Consider the following 14,665-nt stretch of genomic DNA (forward strand, 5'->3'; position numbering starts at 1 on the left):
GGTGAGGGTTTCCCAAACGTGCCTTCCTCTTAGCATGAGAGCCAGTGTGGTGTAGTGGTTAAGAGTGGTAGACTCGTAATCTGGGGAACCGGGTTCGCGTCTCCGCACCTCCACAAGCAGCTGCTGGGTGACCTTGGGCTAGTCACACTTCTTTGAGGTCTCTCAGCCCCACTCACCTCACAGAGTGTTTGTTGTGGGGGAGGAAGGGAAAGGAGAATGTTAGCCACTTTGAGACTCCTTCGGGTAGTGATAAAGCGGGGTATCAAATCCAAATTCTTCTTCTTCTTAGCATGTTTCTCCCTTTCGTCCTGAGTCCGAGCATCTTCAAAGTCCACAACACCTTTGGTAAAGGCTGTTCTTCTATTAACTACGGAATAGAGTAGTTGCTTCAAAGACAATAATCAGGCCTCTGAACAACATGACCAGTCCAATGAAGTTGATGCTGAAGAATCATTGCTTCGACAATGGTGATATTTGCTTCTTCCAGTACACTGGTATTAATTCGCCTGTCTTCCCAAGTGAAATGTAAAAATTTTTCAGAGACACCATTAATTGTATCTTCCAAGGAATTGGAGATGGTGTTTATAAGGGGTCCATGTTACACAAGCATACAGTAAGATTAGTAGTAGAATAGCTTTGTAAACACGCATTTTGGTTCTCCTGCGAATGTCATGGTGCTCAAATACTCTGTGCTTCAATTGGGAGAAAGCTGCACTCGCAGAGCTCAGGCGATGCTGGATTTTGGCATCAATGTTGGCCCTTGTGGAAAGATAACTGCCCAGGTAGGAGAAGTGATCAACACTTTCCAACATTACACCACTGAGATGGATTTGTGGCATTGCAGAGAGGTTGTTTTGTGCTTGTTGGTGCAGCACTTTAGTTTTTTGGATGTTGAGTGATAGGCCAAGCTTTTTGTAAGCTTCTGCAAAAATATTTCGGATACTGAAGCTCTATGACGGAAGTTATGGTAAGCTTACTCTTTCCTTTCAGCCTACTCAGATTAAAGAGCTTTCCATCGGTTTGATACATGACTTCTACCCCGGTGGGGAGTTTCCCTTTGACAATGTGTAGGATCATGGCAATGAAAATAATTAATAGAGTTGGGGCGATAACACAACCCTGTTTAACACCTGACCCCACTGTGAATGGTTCACTTTGAGGGCCATTGTTATCTGTAATAGTTGTTGTCATATTATCATGGAGGAGCTGAAGGATGTTCACTCATTTATCAGGGCAGCCAATTTTCAGGAGGACAGTCCACAGGGCATTATGATTTACAGCTTCAAAGGCCTTAGTCAGGTCAATAAATGCCATATAAAGGGGTTGGTTTTGCTCTCTGCATTTTTCTTGAAGCTGTTGAGCAGTGAAGATCATGTCCCCTGACCCAAGCAATTATTAAAATATTCAGGAGGGAAGAAAAATGCCACCTAAAGAGGATAAAAGCACAGTCTCCAGTCTGGCAAAGTTTTCCCTGCCTCCCAATTTCACTGAAGTGGCTTTGCCTCACACTCTTTTGGATCATGGAAGTTGGGGGAAGGGTCTCATGTGCCATGATCCAGTGTAGGTTGCCTCATGTATTTTGTGAATGACATAGGACTGGCCTTTATGGTGGCTGGTCCTCCTCCCATTATCTGTCTCCTGTGAGCACAGCAAGAGAGAAGGTGAATAACTAGTCACAGATCCTGTGAGATAATGCACGACTACTGTATTAGCAACAGCTGAAACAGTAAGACCACTTGCGACTGAGGAAGACCCAGGCTTTAGGAACAGTTGTAAAGGCACTGCAACATGGCTTAAGTGCCTGGAACTGTGTGTGTTTGCTGTAGGCTGGGGAGAGTTGGGAAAGCAATTAATGAAGCAAGGCACAGGCTCACCATTTGCATAATGTATTGCAGTATAAGCAAAGGGTAGTATTGGGTGTTATTCAGTTATCCTTGAAAAAATACACTGATGCACTGAGTAATGGATGGGAGTTGGCATTGTTTGCTTCCCCCTTTTCCCTTGTACCCAGGGTTTTCTTTGGGGGGGGGAGAGCTGCTTCAAACATCCAAGGATATTATGGATAGCCTGGTGTTATTTTGGGCAGCCAGATATTTTAAAAGTCATTTCCGAAATAGATGATCAAAAGATAAACGCTTTCTTTCTAAATAGCCAACTCACTCAGTCTTCCCTCTTATGAGAAGGAAGGCCTTGGTATCAGGAAACTCGTAGACAGAATAGAAAGATAAAGGCAAGCAAAAGAAACCAGGTGTTCCAGTGCAATGAACCATTGGGAAAGGATGACAAATGCCCCACAGCCCAAAAGTTAATACCAAACAACTATAAAAAATCTTGCTAACCAAATCTATGCCCTGAAAAGACAAACAGGCAAGCAAACAGTGCCATCCAATAATGTAAAAGCTATTATGGGAGTACCTGAGCCACGTACAGAAGCTGCATCTTACCCACAAAAATGGGCTGTCAGAGGTAGGTTTTGATTCTCTATGACTGTTTTGCCAATCAGCGTTTGTCTGTAACTTACAAGGGCTGACTGGGCAGGGTTCCACGCTGGTAGCCTTTAAAGCACTTTATTTCAAACAAGCATTCCCCATATGGTCTGTGAACAGAATTGGCAAAGGCCATTTTCATCTGTCCCAATCTGGAAACAGCATGAGTGGAAATGTGATCATAACTTTCACTTCCCCTTCTCTCCCACTCTAACACTGCAGAACACAAGGCATACCAACTCCACAACTCTTTGCATCTCCTGCCACATATGTTCAAATATAGCCACAGGAATCCACTTTCTCAAATATAAGCACAATAATAAACATTTGCCTAGGCCAGGCAGTCTTCATGTGTGTTCTTTTTTTTCTTTCATTTTCCCCCCTTTGCTTGCTTTTTTGCAATGTCTCACATTCTGAATGAGAAGCCAACAAAAATATTTAAAAATTGAGAATTGAGTTAAGTGAGTCAGTCAAGAACACAACACCAAATTACTTTAAGCAACAAGCAAAAAAGAATTGCCTCATGAGGCTTTTACATGCAAATCAGAACTAAAATGTTCATGCATACATACCTACGGGCAGGAACGAAGGAAAAGTGAGAGGGTGCATTTGGGGAGAAATTTCTGGGACTGTCCAACGGACTTCCACCTGTTCAGAAAATTAAAAAATGTTGACATTTGCTATGCATTCAAAACTATTTCTGTTATTGTAATTTGATGAGTGCCTCAATGCTGTACAAGCCACTGAGATTTCTATGTTCAGATGACAGTAACTAATTTTTACTATCTATTTTTACTCTACATCAGTTTCAAGGCGCTGATCTTTCATTGTTTCTATAGCAGCATATGTAAAGTTATCTGAATATGGGAACTGATGAATTAGCATTAAAATAACCAGGATACCTGATTAGAGTAACATATGATTACCTACTTTTGCAGTGATCTAATACATTCAAGATGTGGCAGCATTCAGTAGAAGATTGACATTTTAAGCAATAGATGTAGCCTGACCCGACAAATGAGATTAGTAAAATGTTTATAAACTGGTGGTGTTAACAAATGCAGCACAGCACATAATCTGCTAGATAGCACACTCTGACTTCTCAATAACAGTTTGATAGGGGTTTCTGTGGCACCCCCCCCCATTCTGGAATTTTAATTAGATCCCAGGTGAGATATTTCCCAGCTCAAGATGAAAAACAATTAGCAGCCCTATTCTACTTGTCAAAGTGAAAACAGTGAAAACAGAAGGGAGAAGGGGGATGTAGGAACTGTAGTTCAGTTCGTCCTATGTAGTGTTATTTCTTGTAATATTCTATGGGTTGGACCCATACTTGCTCATTCCATTTATGGAAGGAACCAGGATCCTGTAGAGGCTTCCCCACTGGAGGAAGGGATTAATTTTTGCAGATTCTCTATGCAGTCCCCACAATCACCTCCCCAACTCTCCAGAGCAGCTTTCCTGGGACACAGTGAGCTACAGGAGGAGGAAGGAGGAATTGTCAAAAATAACCTCCCCACCCTTCTTTCTCAAGGATGAACAGAACTGTGCTCATTACAAGTTGGAATCCAACCGTATGTTTTAAAGAACTCATAAATTGGAGGGGGGGGGATAGGCAGGACCATGAGTGGCAGCAGTCAAAGGGTTAGGCAATGAAGATGGAGGGACGTTAGAAATGAGTGAAAATACACTATCTGCACTTCCCTACATCAATGTACCTCTACTGTTGTGGCAAGCAATATGCCAGCATAAGCTTGCACTCTATGAAACATGAGGAAAACAGTTCATATAGTAGGGCTTGCATAACATTAAGAATATACTGATAGAAATACACACAAATTTGCTGAGATAAAATAAACTAATCTCCATTGTAGGAGTTTTTGTCATGTGACATACATGAGTCTTTGTCTTAACTAAAAATCTAAATAGCAGCATATGTTGTGAGTGTGCATTTTATTTGTATAAATGATTTTTGCAATTGGTTGGATTTTGACAGTGTTGCTCCCACTGTCTGCCAGCCTTAAGATCTGCAGGAGAGGCCCTGCTTGTAGTTCCATCAACAGCTTGGTCTTCTCTGTTATGGCCCCCTGGTGTATCCCACTGGATACAATTGCCCCCCATTTTAAATAGTTTTTCAACATTAAGATGTAACTTTTCCTTCATACCCAGAGAGGTGACTAATTTATAGAATCCATTCCTATTTCATGACTACTTTGTTATTACGTATAGATTTCTAGGTTTCTATGGTTTAAGTAATATATTGTATTTAACTGAAATGTTGTGAACTACCCTGGAACATTCAGGCTGAACAGTAGGCTATAAAAAAAATAAAAGGGTTATATCTCTCCACGATGGATGTTTAAATTATGATTAGGTGAAAGCCTCTGATTGAATATGACAATTTTAATGCTTTATAGTGAGCAATTGTGTACTGGGCTCCAAGACTCAAATCTCTTCAAATTCTATGGCAACATGTGACAAATGCATTTTTAAAAACAACAACAACAAGAAAAACCTTGGCAGCAGTGCCAATCATCCTAAGAGCTTTAAGCAACTCTCCATGAAGCATTTGATTAGGACCATCAATCTCTAAAATCCTATTAGTCTCAATCCAGATATCACGTTCTCTAGAAAATTCATGTTGTGAATTTCAAATTAACAGACAGAACATTTAATCAAGCAGGATATATTATGGAAAAGTTAAAAAAAATTATTTGAACATGTAAAATTAAAGTCAAGCTAATCCACTACTACTCATTAGGACAACAGTAGAATTTGGTAAACTCTGTGTGTGCACGCCAGATATTTATAAGCAATTGTTATTATCAAGGCAAATGCCAGAGAAACTGCTCACAAGACCCCCATAAAGATCTGAACAAGTCCTCACTGGCTATACTACAAAATAAGTTGGTGTTGGCAATCTGTTTGTGATTCTGCATGTATTAGAAGAAGCAATCCAAGAATACCCTCCTGTCACTAAGGAGTGAATATGCAATAAATACTTAAATTACATTTCACAACAGTAGACCATAATGAGACAGTAAGAAATGCACAACTCTTAGCAGAAATACTCCCCCCCCCGACCCCCGTTTACGTTAGTACCATCTTGCCCCTGGGAGACAGATGTCTATGGAGAAGAAAAGGGCACCACTGCTGGAACACCATTTTACTGTGCAGTTACCAAAAGTGGAGTGCTCTGTTTGGTCATTAAAGCTGAAAGGCAACAAGGTGGTGGTCTTGCTGCTCAAATGCTTACAGAGATTTAATGATCAGGTGGCAAGGGATCTAGAATCAAAGGGTTCTCAAATATCTCTTAACACCTCGCAAGTTGCTGCTTCTTTTTTCTTCCATATATTGGTGCTGCCCTCTATTACTCTTAAGCACACACACACACACACACACACACACACACACACACACACAAATATCAAGCAGCTCCAGTAATTGTTTGCATCACTACTTTGAAAGATGATGTACAATGAAAACATCCATATAACAGTGTATCCATTTGAAAGCTGAACTATTACTCATTTCACCTATAAACCTTTGAGGTTATTTCCAGTGAAATTATTTTTGGAAAATGTCCATTGAAACTTCTTGGGAAATGTGTAAATTCTTTTTACATTAGAAATGTAAATTTTAGGACCCACCCTATTTTTATGATTGTATGCTGTTCTGATTTGTTTTTACTGTTGTGTTTTAAATGGTTGTAACCTGTCCTGGGACCTCAGTGTGAAGAGTGGGTTATAAATTTATTGTTGTAACTGGGACATCTTTTCATGCATAGTGGGAATGTGGAATAAAAAAAAATATTTTTCTCTTGGGTATCTGATACAATTTAATCATTAACTTAAAATACCTTGCCTATCCAATCCAGTGGGAGTAGTCATTCAATCAAGTGAATGTCCTCTAGTTAACTCTGACAAACTTGTAGTGACAAAGATAATTTAATCACTTCTGTGATCTAGTTTGACTCTGTACTAGGTATTCTGTAATCTGTGTTTGTAAATGGATTCTGTTATGAAATCAACAAAATTATTAGAACATCATAATAATTTCTTTTACAATTCTCAGCTACAGGATTCTGTCTTTAGAAGAGAGTGCTTCTTAGAATTCTGAAATGCTTGTTCTAAGGTCAACTCTCCTCTGAGAACTTAAGGAAGTTCTTGGATACGAGTAAGACAAGCAGCTCTTAAATCAGAGGACCAGATGGCTCATTCTAGTTGAACTGCTACTATTCCTTCGGTTTTGCTGTCCAAAGAGGATATGGGGGATACACTTTGAACAGAATGAACTGTAGTGTTTCACTAAAAACATGAAAGCCAACAATTCCCACATTTTCAGTATTCTATTCATACTTCTTGGCATTTCTTGGCAGGATAATTATAGCATCTGGAGATCCCCAGGAGGACTGGATCAATGCCAACGTTTAGGGCTGTCTGGGTCAGTATCTCCAGAAAGAGAGATATCAGCTCTCTTAGCTTTTATGAAGCAGAGAATACTGAAGTTTAATTGGAGATACCCTGAAATATTAGCAGCATTTAAATGTACTTCCAAAGCACCATTTGGTACTATCAAGAAAGAGCCGCAAAGCAGACACAGCCCTGAAGTGATTTTTCAAACATTGTTAGAAACCCACGATATATAAGCTAGGTGACAAATGGCTCCTTAAACCAGGGTTACAGTCGCCAAAACAGAATGCCTGGTTGCCATTTTTGGGCCAGACAGCTCAAAGGTCTTATGTGTTGCTGGTGTGTGACAATGCTTTTGCCTGGTGCCTAAAGATATGTAACAAAGGCACCAGGTGAACCTCCCTGGAGAGAGCATACCACAAGCTGGGAGACACTGAAGAAAAGGTCCACTCTCAAGTTGCCACCCTCTGGAGCTCTCATTTAAGAAGCAAATGAAGAAGGGCCTCAGATGATGATGATTGCAGGGTCCGAGTGAATTCATATGGGGAGAGGCGGTCCTTGATGTACTATGGTCCAGAACCATTTAAGGCAGGCACAGCCAAACTTGGCCCTCCAGATGTTTTGGGACTACAACTCCCATCAACCCTGATCACTGGTCCTGTTAGCTAGGTATGATGGGAGCTGTAGTCCCCAAACATCTTGAGGGCCAAGTTTGGCCATGCCTGATTTAAGGCTTTATGAGTCAAACCAGCACTTTGATTTGGGCCTGTAAACTAACTGGCAGCCAGTGCAATTTGGCCAGGAATGGAGTTTTATGTGCAAACTTTCTTGCATGGGTAACCAGTCTGGCCGCTGAATACTGCACCAGCTAACATTTCCAAATAATCTTCATTGCAGTAATCTAACCTTAATATTACCAGAGCATAGATAGAATCATAGAATCATAGAATCATAGAATCATAGAGTTGGAAGAGACCACAAGGGCCATCGAGTCCAACCCCCTGCCAAGCAGGAAACACCATCAGAGCACTCCTGACATATGGTTGTCAAGCCTCTGCTTAAAGACCTCCAAAGTAGGAGACTCCACCACACTCCTTGGCAGCAAATTCCACTGTCGAACAGCTCTTACTGTCAGGAAGTTCTTCCTAATGTTTAGGTGGAATCTTCTTTCTTGTAGTTTGGATCCATTGCTCCGTGTCCGCTTCTCCGGAGCAGCAGAAAACAACCTTTCTCCCTCCTCTATGTGACATCCTTTTATATATTTGAACATGGCTATCATATCACCCCTTAACCTCCTCTTCTCCAGGCTAAACATGCCCAGCTCCCTTAGCCGTTCCTCATAAGGCATCGTTTCCAGGCCTTTGACCATTTTGGTTGCCCTCCTCTGGACACGTTCCAGTTTGTCAGTGTCCTTCTTGAATTGTGGTGCCCAGAACTGGACACAGTACTCCAGGTGTGGTCTGACCAGAGCAGAATACAGTGGCACTATTACTTCCCTTGATCTAGATGCTATACTCCTATTGATGCAGCCCAGAATTGCATTGGCTTTTTTAGCTGCCGCGTCACACTGTTGGCTCATGTCAAGTTTGTGGTCAACCAAGACTCCTAGATCCTTTTCACATGTACTGCTCTCAAGCCAGGTGTCACCCATCTTGTATTTGTGCCTCTCATTTTTTTTGCCCAAGTGCAATACTTTACATTTCTCCCTGTTAAAATTCATCTTGTTTATTTTTGCCCAGTTCTCTAATCTGTCAAGGTCGTTTTGAAGTGTGATCCTGTCCTCTGGGGTGTTAGCCACCCCTCCCAGTTTGGTGTCATCTGCAAATTTGATCAGGATGCCCTTGAGTCCATCATCCAAGTCGTTGATAAAGATGTTGAATAAGACCGGGCCCAAGACAGAACCCTGTGGCACCCCACTAGTCACTCTTCTCCAGGATGAAGAGGAACCATTGATGAGCACCCTTTGGGTTCGGTCAGTCAGCCAGTTACAAATCCACTGAGTGGTAGCATAGTCAAGACCGCATTTTACCAGCTTCTTTACAAGAATATCATGGGGCACCTTGTCAAATGCCTTGCTGAAATCAAGGTAGGCTACATCCACTGCGTTCCCTTCATCTACCAGGCTTGTAATTCTGTCAAAAAACGAGATCAGGTTAGTCTGACATGACTTATTTTTCAGAAATCCATGCTGACTATTGGTGATCACAGCATTCCTTTCTAGGTGCTCACAGACTGTTTGCTTAATGATCTGCTCCAGAATCTTCCCTGTTATTGATGTCAGACTGACTGGGCGGTAATTATTTGGGTCCTCTCTTTTCCCCTTTTTGAAAATAGGGACAACATTTGCCCTCCTCCAGTCTGCCGGGACTTCGCCTGTTCTCCAGGAATTCTCAAAGATGACTGCCAGTGGTTCTGAGATCACATCTGCCAGTTCTTTTAATACTCTTGGATGCAGTTCATCTGGCCCTGGAGACTTGAATACATCTAAACTAGCCAAATATTCTTGTACTATCTCCTTAGTTATTCTGGGCTGTGTTTCCTTTGCTGAATCATTTGCTCCAAATTCTTCAGGTCGGGCATTGTTTTCTTTATCGGAGAAGACTGAGGCAAAGAAGGCATTGAGTAGTTCAGCCCTTTCTGTGTCCCCTGTTTGCATTTCACCATCTTCTCCTCTGAGTGACCCCATTGTTTCTTTGTTCTTCCTTTTGCTACGAACATACCCATAAAAGCCTTTTTTGTTGCTTTTAACCTCTCTAGCAAGCCTGAGTTCATTCTGTGCTTTAGCTTTTCTGACTTTGTGTCTACACGTGCTGGCTATTTGTTTGAATTCCTCTTTGGTGGTTTCCCCCCTTTTCCATTTTTTGTACACATCCTTTTTTAATCTTAATTCAGTTAAAAGTTCTTTAGATAGCCACCCTGGCTTCTTTAGGCACCTTCCATGTTTCCGTCTCATTGGTATTGCCTGACGTTGTGCTTTTAGTATCTCCCTCTTAACAAACTCCCAGCCATCATGAACTCCCTTTCCTTTTAGTATTGTTGTCCATGGGATCTCACCCAGCACTTCCCTAAGTTTTATGAAGTCGGCTTTCTTAAAGTCAAGAAATTGAGTCCTAGTATGCTTGGCTGCTCCTTTCCGCTGTATAGTAAACTTCAGAAGAGCATGATCACTCGCGCCTAATGATCCTTCCACTTCTACCCCACTAACCAGGTCATCAACATTGGTTAGGACCAGATCTAAAATGGCTGTTCCTCTTGTTGCTTCTCCCACTTTCTGGACAATGAAGTTGTCTGCAAGGCCAGTGAGGAATCTGTTTGACCTTATGCTCTTGGCTGAGTTTGACGTCCAACAAATATCCGGGTAATTGAAGTCCCCCATTACTACTATCTCCCTTCCTTTTGCATGCTTGGCCATCTGTTCCAGGAAGGCATCATCTATGTCCTCCATTTGGCTTGGGGATCTATAGTAAACTCCCACAATGAGGTCTCTGTTATTCTTCTCTCCCTTAATTTTGACCCAAATGCTCTCACTTTGGCTTTGAGGATCTAAATCTTGGATCTCTTCACAGGTATACACATCCCTGACATATAACGCCACTCCTCCTCCTTTCTTGTCTGGTCTGTTTCTCTGAAATAGATTGTATCCCCCCATTATTACATTCCAATCGTGGGACTTATCCCACCAGGTTTCAGTGATGCCTATTATGTCATATTTAGTTTGCTGTACCAAGAGCTCAAGCTCATCTTGTTTATTTCCCATGCTTTGCGCATTAGTGTACAGACATTGAAGACCATTAATCATTCCCCCGTGTCTCTTATTTAAGGATTTTTTCCTCCCACCACTAGGTCCGCATGCTGTTTGCTCCATTTGGTCTATGACATTTGGATGATCATCTTCATCAATTGATAGACTCCTACCTTCAGGAGCACTGTCTCCCTCCCCCACATTAGTCAGTTTAAAGCCCTCCTGATGAGGTTTCTGAGATTTTTGGCAAAAACATTTTTCCCAACCGTTGTGAGGTGCAGCCCATCACTTGCCAGAAGTCCATCTTCAAGAAACTGCAGTCCGTGATCTAAGAATCCAAACCGTTCCTGTTTACACCATTTGCGAAGCCAGCTGTTCACTTCCACTATTTTCCCCTCTCTCCCTGGGCCACGTCGTTCAACTGGGAGGACAGATGAGATGACAATTTGTGCATTTAGTTGCTTCAATTTCCTGCCGAGAGCCTCGTAGTCTCTTTTGATCTTCTGGAGGCTATTGCTTGCAGTGTCATTGGTTCCCACATGAACCAAGAGGAAGGGGTATTTGTCAGTGGGTTTTATGATTCCTTGCAGTCGTTCAGTTACATCTTGGATCTTAGCCCCGGGGAGACAGCACACTTCCCGAGACATCTTGTCAGGCCCACAGATCACTGCTTCTGTTCCCCTCAGTAGGGAATCCCCTATCACCACTACACGCCTCCTCTTGGGTTTGGTCGGGGTTCTTCCGTGAGCTGTCCGTTCCAAGGTCGCCTGCACATTCCCTGAGGACTGACTTTGCTGTCAAATGATGGCAGACATTAGGCTTGTTGGGGGATTGATCATTCGTTTTGCAGAAAACTGAGTAAGTTTCTGTTAATTGGAAGTAGAGAATGTTTCAGAAACTGACCCGAGAAGCCTAACTACTTACACTGGTGCAAGACAAGGATCAGGAGTTAATTGGTTTCCTTTGCACAGCCAGGAACCTGTAGCCTTAAAAGGCTGGTCTTTAGTTTCCATTTCTAGCTAGAGAGCCAAAGAAAGATTCAGTGAGAGTGTGTGTGTTAGTTTCTCTCACTGCCTGCAACTGATGAAACTAACACACTGCCCAAGCACACTCCCCAAGCATCACCCTCTGGAAACAGTCATCCAAATAGGACCGGAATCACCACAAAGCAGTGCCACCCATCCCTAACTCAGACAGCTGCTCCAGAAGGATACCATGGTTGATAGTATCAAAAACCGCTGTAAGGTCAAAGAGAATTAACAAGGGCAGATTTCTCCTGTGTCTCTCCTGAGGTCATCATGCAGAGTGACAAAAGCAGATTCCGTGCCATAACCAGGCCTAAACCCAAATTGAAATGGATCTAGAAAATCAGTTTCCTTTGAGAGCACTAGGATCTAGTCTGCAATCCACTGGCTCAGGAACCTGACCCACAAAGCGGAGATTGTGAACTGACTGGTTCTAGTAACAACCTCAAATAACTTTCTTGGGATTTTGAAAACAAAAACAAAAGCAGCTGTTGCAGCATGTATTGTATCAACTAAAGCAATAAAACGGTGCCTTTAGAAACAGGGTCAATGCAAAGGTCAATGGTATGTTCAATATGCTTTTAGAGCAAACTCATTTAAATGGACCATTTTCTATTATTAAAGAACAACAGGTGAGAGTTCATTGAACTGATCTGATCTAGGGATAATGTTTTAGAGGGATTTGGTAGGAAATCGCTCCGGAAATATTTTCAATAAAATATAAATATTTTTTAAATGAATGATTGCAGGGTGGGGGATAAAATAACAAGGAAAGATGTGGTATGGTGGTTACTGAAATGTGCCCGGAAATACTATTCAGGGGAGTTTGCTGGTTACTCTTCCAATGTGGTTTTACTGCATCTTGATCTTCATTTCCCAATTGTAACTGAGCTCACAACATGTTTCCCTATCATAGTGAAGTGCTTGTATGGACTCCTGCCCAAGACAAAGGGCTCTAATAAAACACTTTTTAGATTAATCAAAAGAAAAAGAAATGAGAGAATTGGGAGAATTGCTCTGGAGAATGAATAACATGAAACAGAAACCGTCTCTCTTAGAGGTAAGAGAGAAGTTAACAAAGCATAAATGCAACATTACAAAGTCTATACAAAAAGTAAACTTCAGACTGTTTTTAAAATGCTTTGAAACTAAGAACGGCAGTCCTTCAAACAGAGGTGATTAATTGCATTTTGACATGATGCCCAAGCTACAAACCAAAAAAATTAGGGACACAAATTATTCATGAGCTCTGATTCACTTCAGTCACAAATACCAAATTCACTTCAAAAACTGATCCCCAGCATCGTGAGAACAATAGCTGCTCTGTCAAAAAAGATTTACAGAAAAAGGAAGAGAGAGAAAATGTCATTACCTGCATGGCCATGGAGTGGAGAATGTGGTCGAGGAAGTGTTGGAGATGTGCTGGAGGTTACGATCAAGCTCTTTCTATTACTGGTCCTACAACTGAAATGAAAGGCAAAGAGAAGCAAATACTGAAATAAGGGAAATAATTTTGTTAGGGCATTTACAATGACTCTAGAGGAATAATATTCAATTTTACTCTAGATTTAAAGAAATCGATGTAATACCTTTCTTGATTTTGATTTACTTTATAGAAATCTTAGATACTAAAAGTAGAAAATAGTACCAATAACTGTCCGTGAATCGCATTATCCAAAGAAAAAAGAACTTTGATAATTAAGGAGGAAACTAATATAAGAAGCATGCGAGGTACATATATTAGCCAAGGTATTTGGTAAAGTTTTACCAAATGAGATTACATGAAGTATTCCTAGTTTTTGGAAGGAAGGAAGTCATGAATGGCTATATGAAAATTGGCTGTAATTAAAATGCTGCTTCTTGTTTCAAGTAGTACCAGTAAAGGTCAAGGATTCCTACCTAAGAAAAGCATAGCAATTAAAATTTTCGAACACGGGTTAAACACCTCATCACCAAGGCTTCTGTGAGGAGTGGATACATTTGAGGAGCTGGTTTGAGTTAAATGACAATGACACTGGGTGAGCTTTATTGCCCACGTCGGTCTTTAGAAGTCTCTCAGATTGGTATATTGCTCAGCAATATAATAGGTTTTATAGGTACCATACCTGCAAGAACACTTTTGGCAAAGCCCCACCCTTACCTGCCCCACATTAAACATCATACATGACATCAGGTGCAAGGTAGGTAGTGCAGCTTAGCCACAATGGCCTCACAAGCCAAATGTGACAGTGGTGGGGGCCTGCAGGCTGCTGTTTCACACCCCTGATTTTAAAGAAGAACAAGTAAAGAGCTATATGATAAAAATCTAGGAAGATCTATAACGTTTGATATTTTCAAGTTTACATTGGAGGGTTTTTATTGGTAAGTCAAGGCACACCATTCTAACATGTTTACTTAGAAACCGAAAAAAGGAAATAATTTCTAATTTTGTAAAGCGGTTACATTTTTTTAACTTTTCATCAAAAAGGGACCAGTTATATTGAAAGCACAGATAATAATACTCTGTTAAAGGAATTTAAACCATTGTGAGCATCTCTGATAAGAGTGGGTAGAGAAACAAGAGAAAATTAATGTACAAGGGGGGGAAATCAAATGCTGGCCCCAGAACACAATTAATTTGTATCCTTTTGTTTGAAGACTCAATACTTCAACAGAAGGCACATTGGGATAATACATGCAAACGAAATGAGCTTTTAAACACCCCGATAATCATTTGTTGTTCTTTTGTGTCTCTGAATATTTTTATTTAAAGACAAGTTTACTGTTATTCAAGAGAAGCTAAAGCACATTAAGGAAAATTGATCAAGCTAGCAACCATAACCTAAAGCACCATTAAGCTGCTGTTCTACCTCTTTGGTATACTTAAAATGTTCAGTAAAGTATCAAATTGCTCTTTTGAGTAAGAGAGTCCATTCAAAATGTGTCTGCTACACCACATACAGTATGCAAATGTTGATCTTCAGTCTTGTGCTGTTAAGTCTCAGTTTATAAAATATATTC

The 14,665-nt window shown here is 41.0% G+C and overlaps 1 protein-coding gene across 1 annotated transcript in view; it reads right to left on the reverse strand.

Moving 5' to 3' along the window:
- Window positions 1-14,665, reverse strand: part of MAST2 (microtubule associated serine/threonine kinase 2) — a 150,027-nt gene that overhangs the window by 45,798 nt on the left and 89,564 nt on the right. Inside the window, exons 5-6 of the mRNA XM_082226711.1 lie at window positions 13,038-13,129; window positions 3,059-3,134 (exon numbers count right to left, since the gene is read on the reverse strand). Coding sequence (XP_082082837.1) covers window positions 3,059-3,134; window positions 13,038-13,129 — 168 coding nt within the window. The remainder of the gene's footprint in view (window positions 1-3,058; window positions 3,135-13,037; window positions 13,130-14,665) is intronic.

This window comes from Podarcis vaucheri (assembly GCF_965113315.1).
Source record: "Podarcis vaucheri genome assembly, chromosome: 6".
In the NCBI taxonomy this organism is placed as follows: domain Eukaryota; kingdom Metazoa; phylum Chordata; class Lepidosauria; order Squamata; family Lacertidae; genus Podarcis; species Podarcis vaucheri.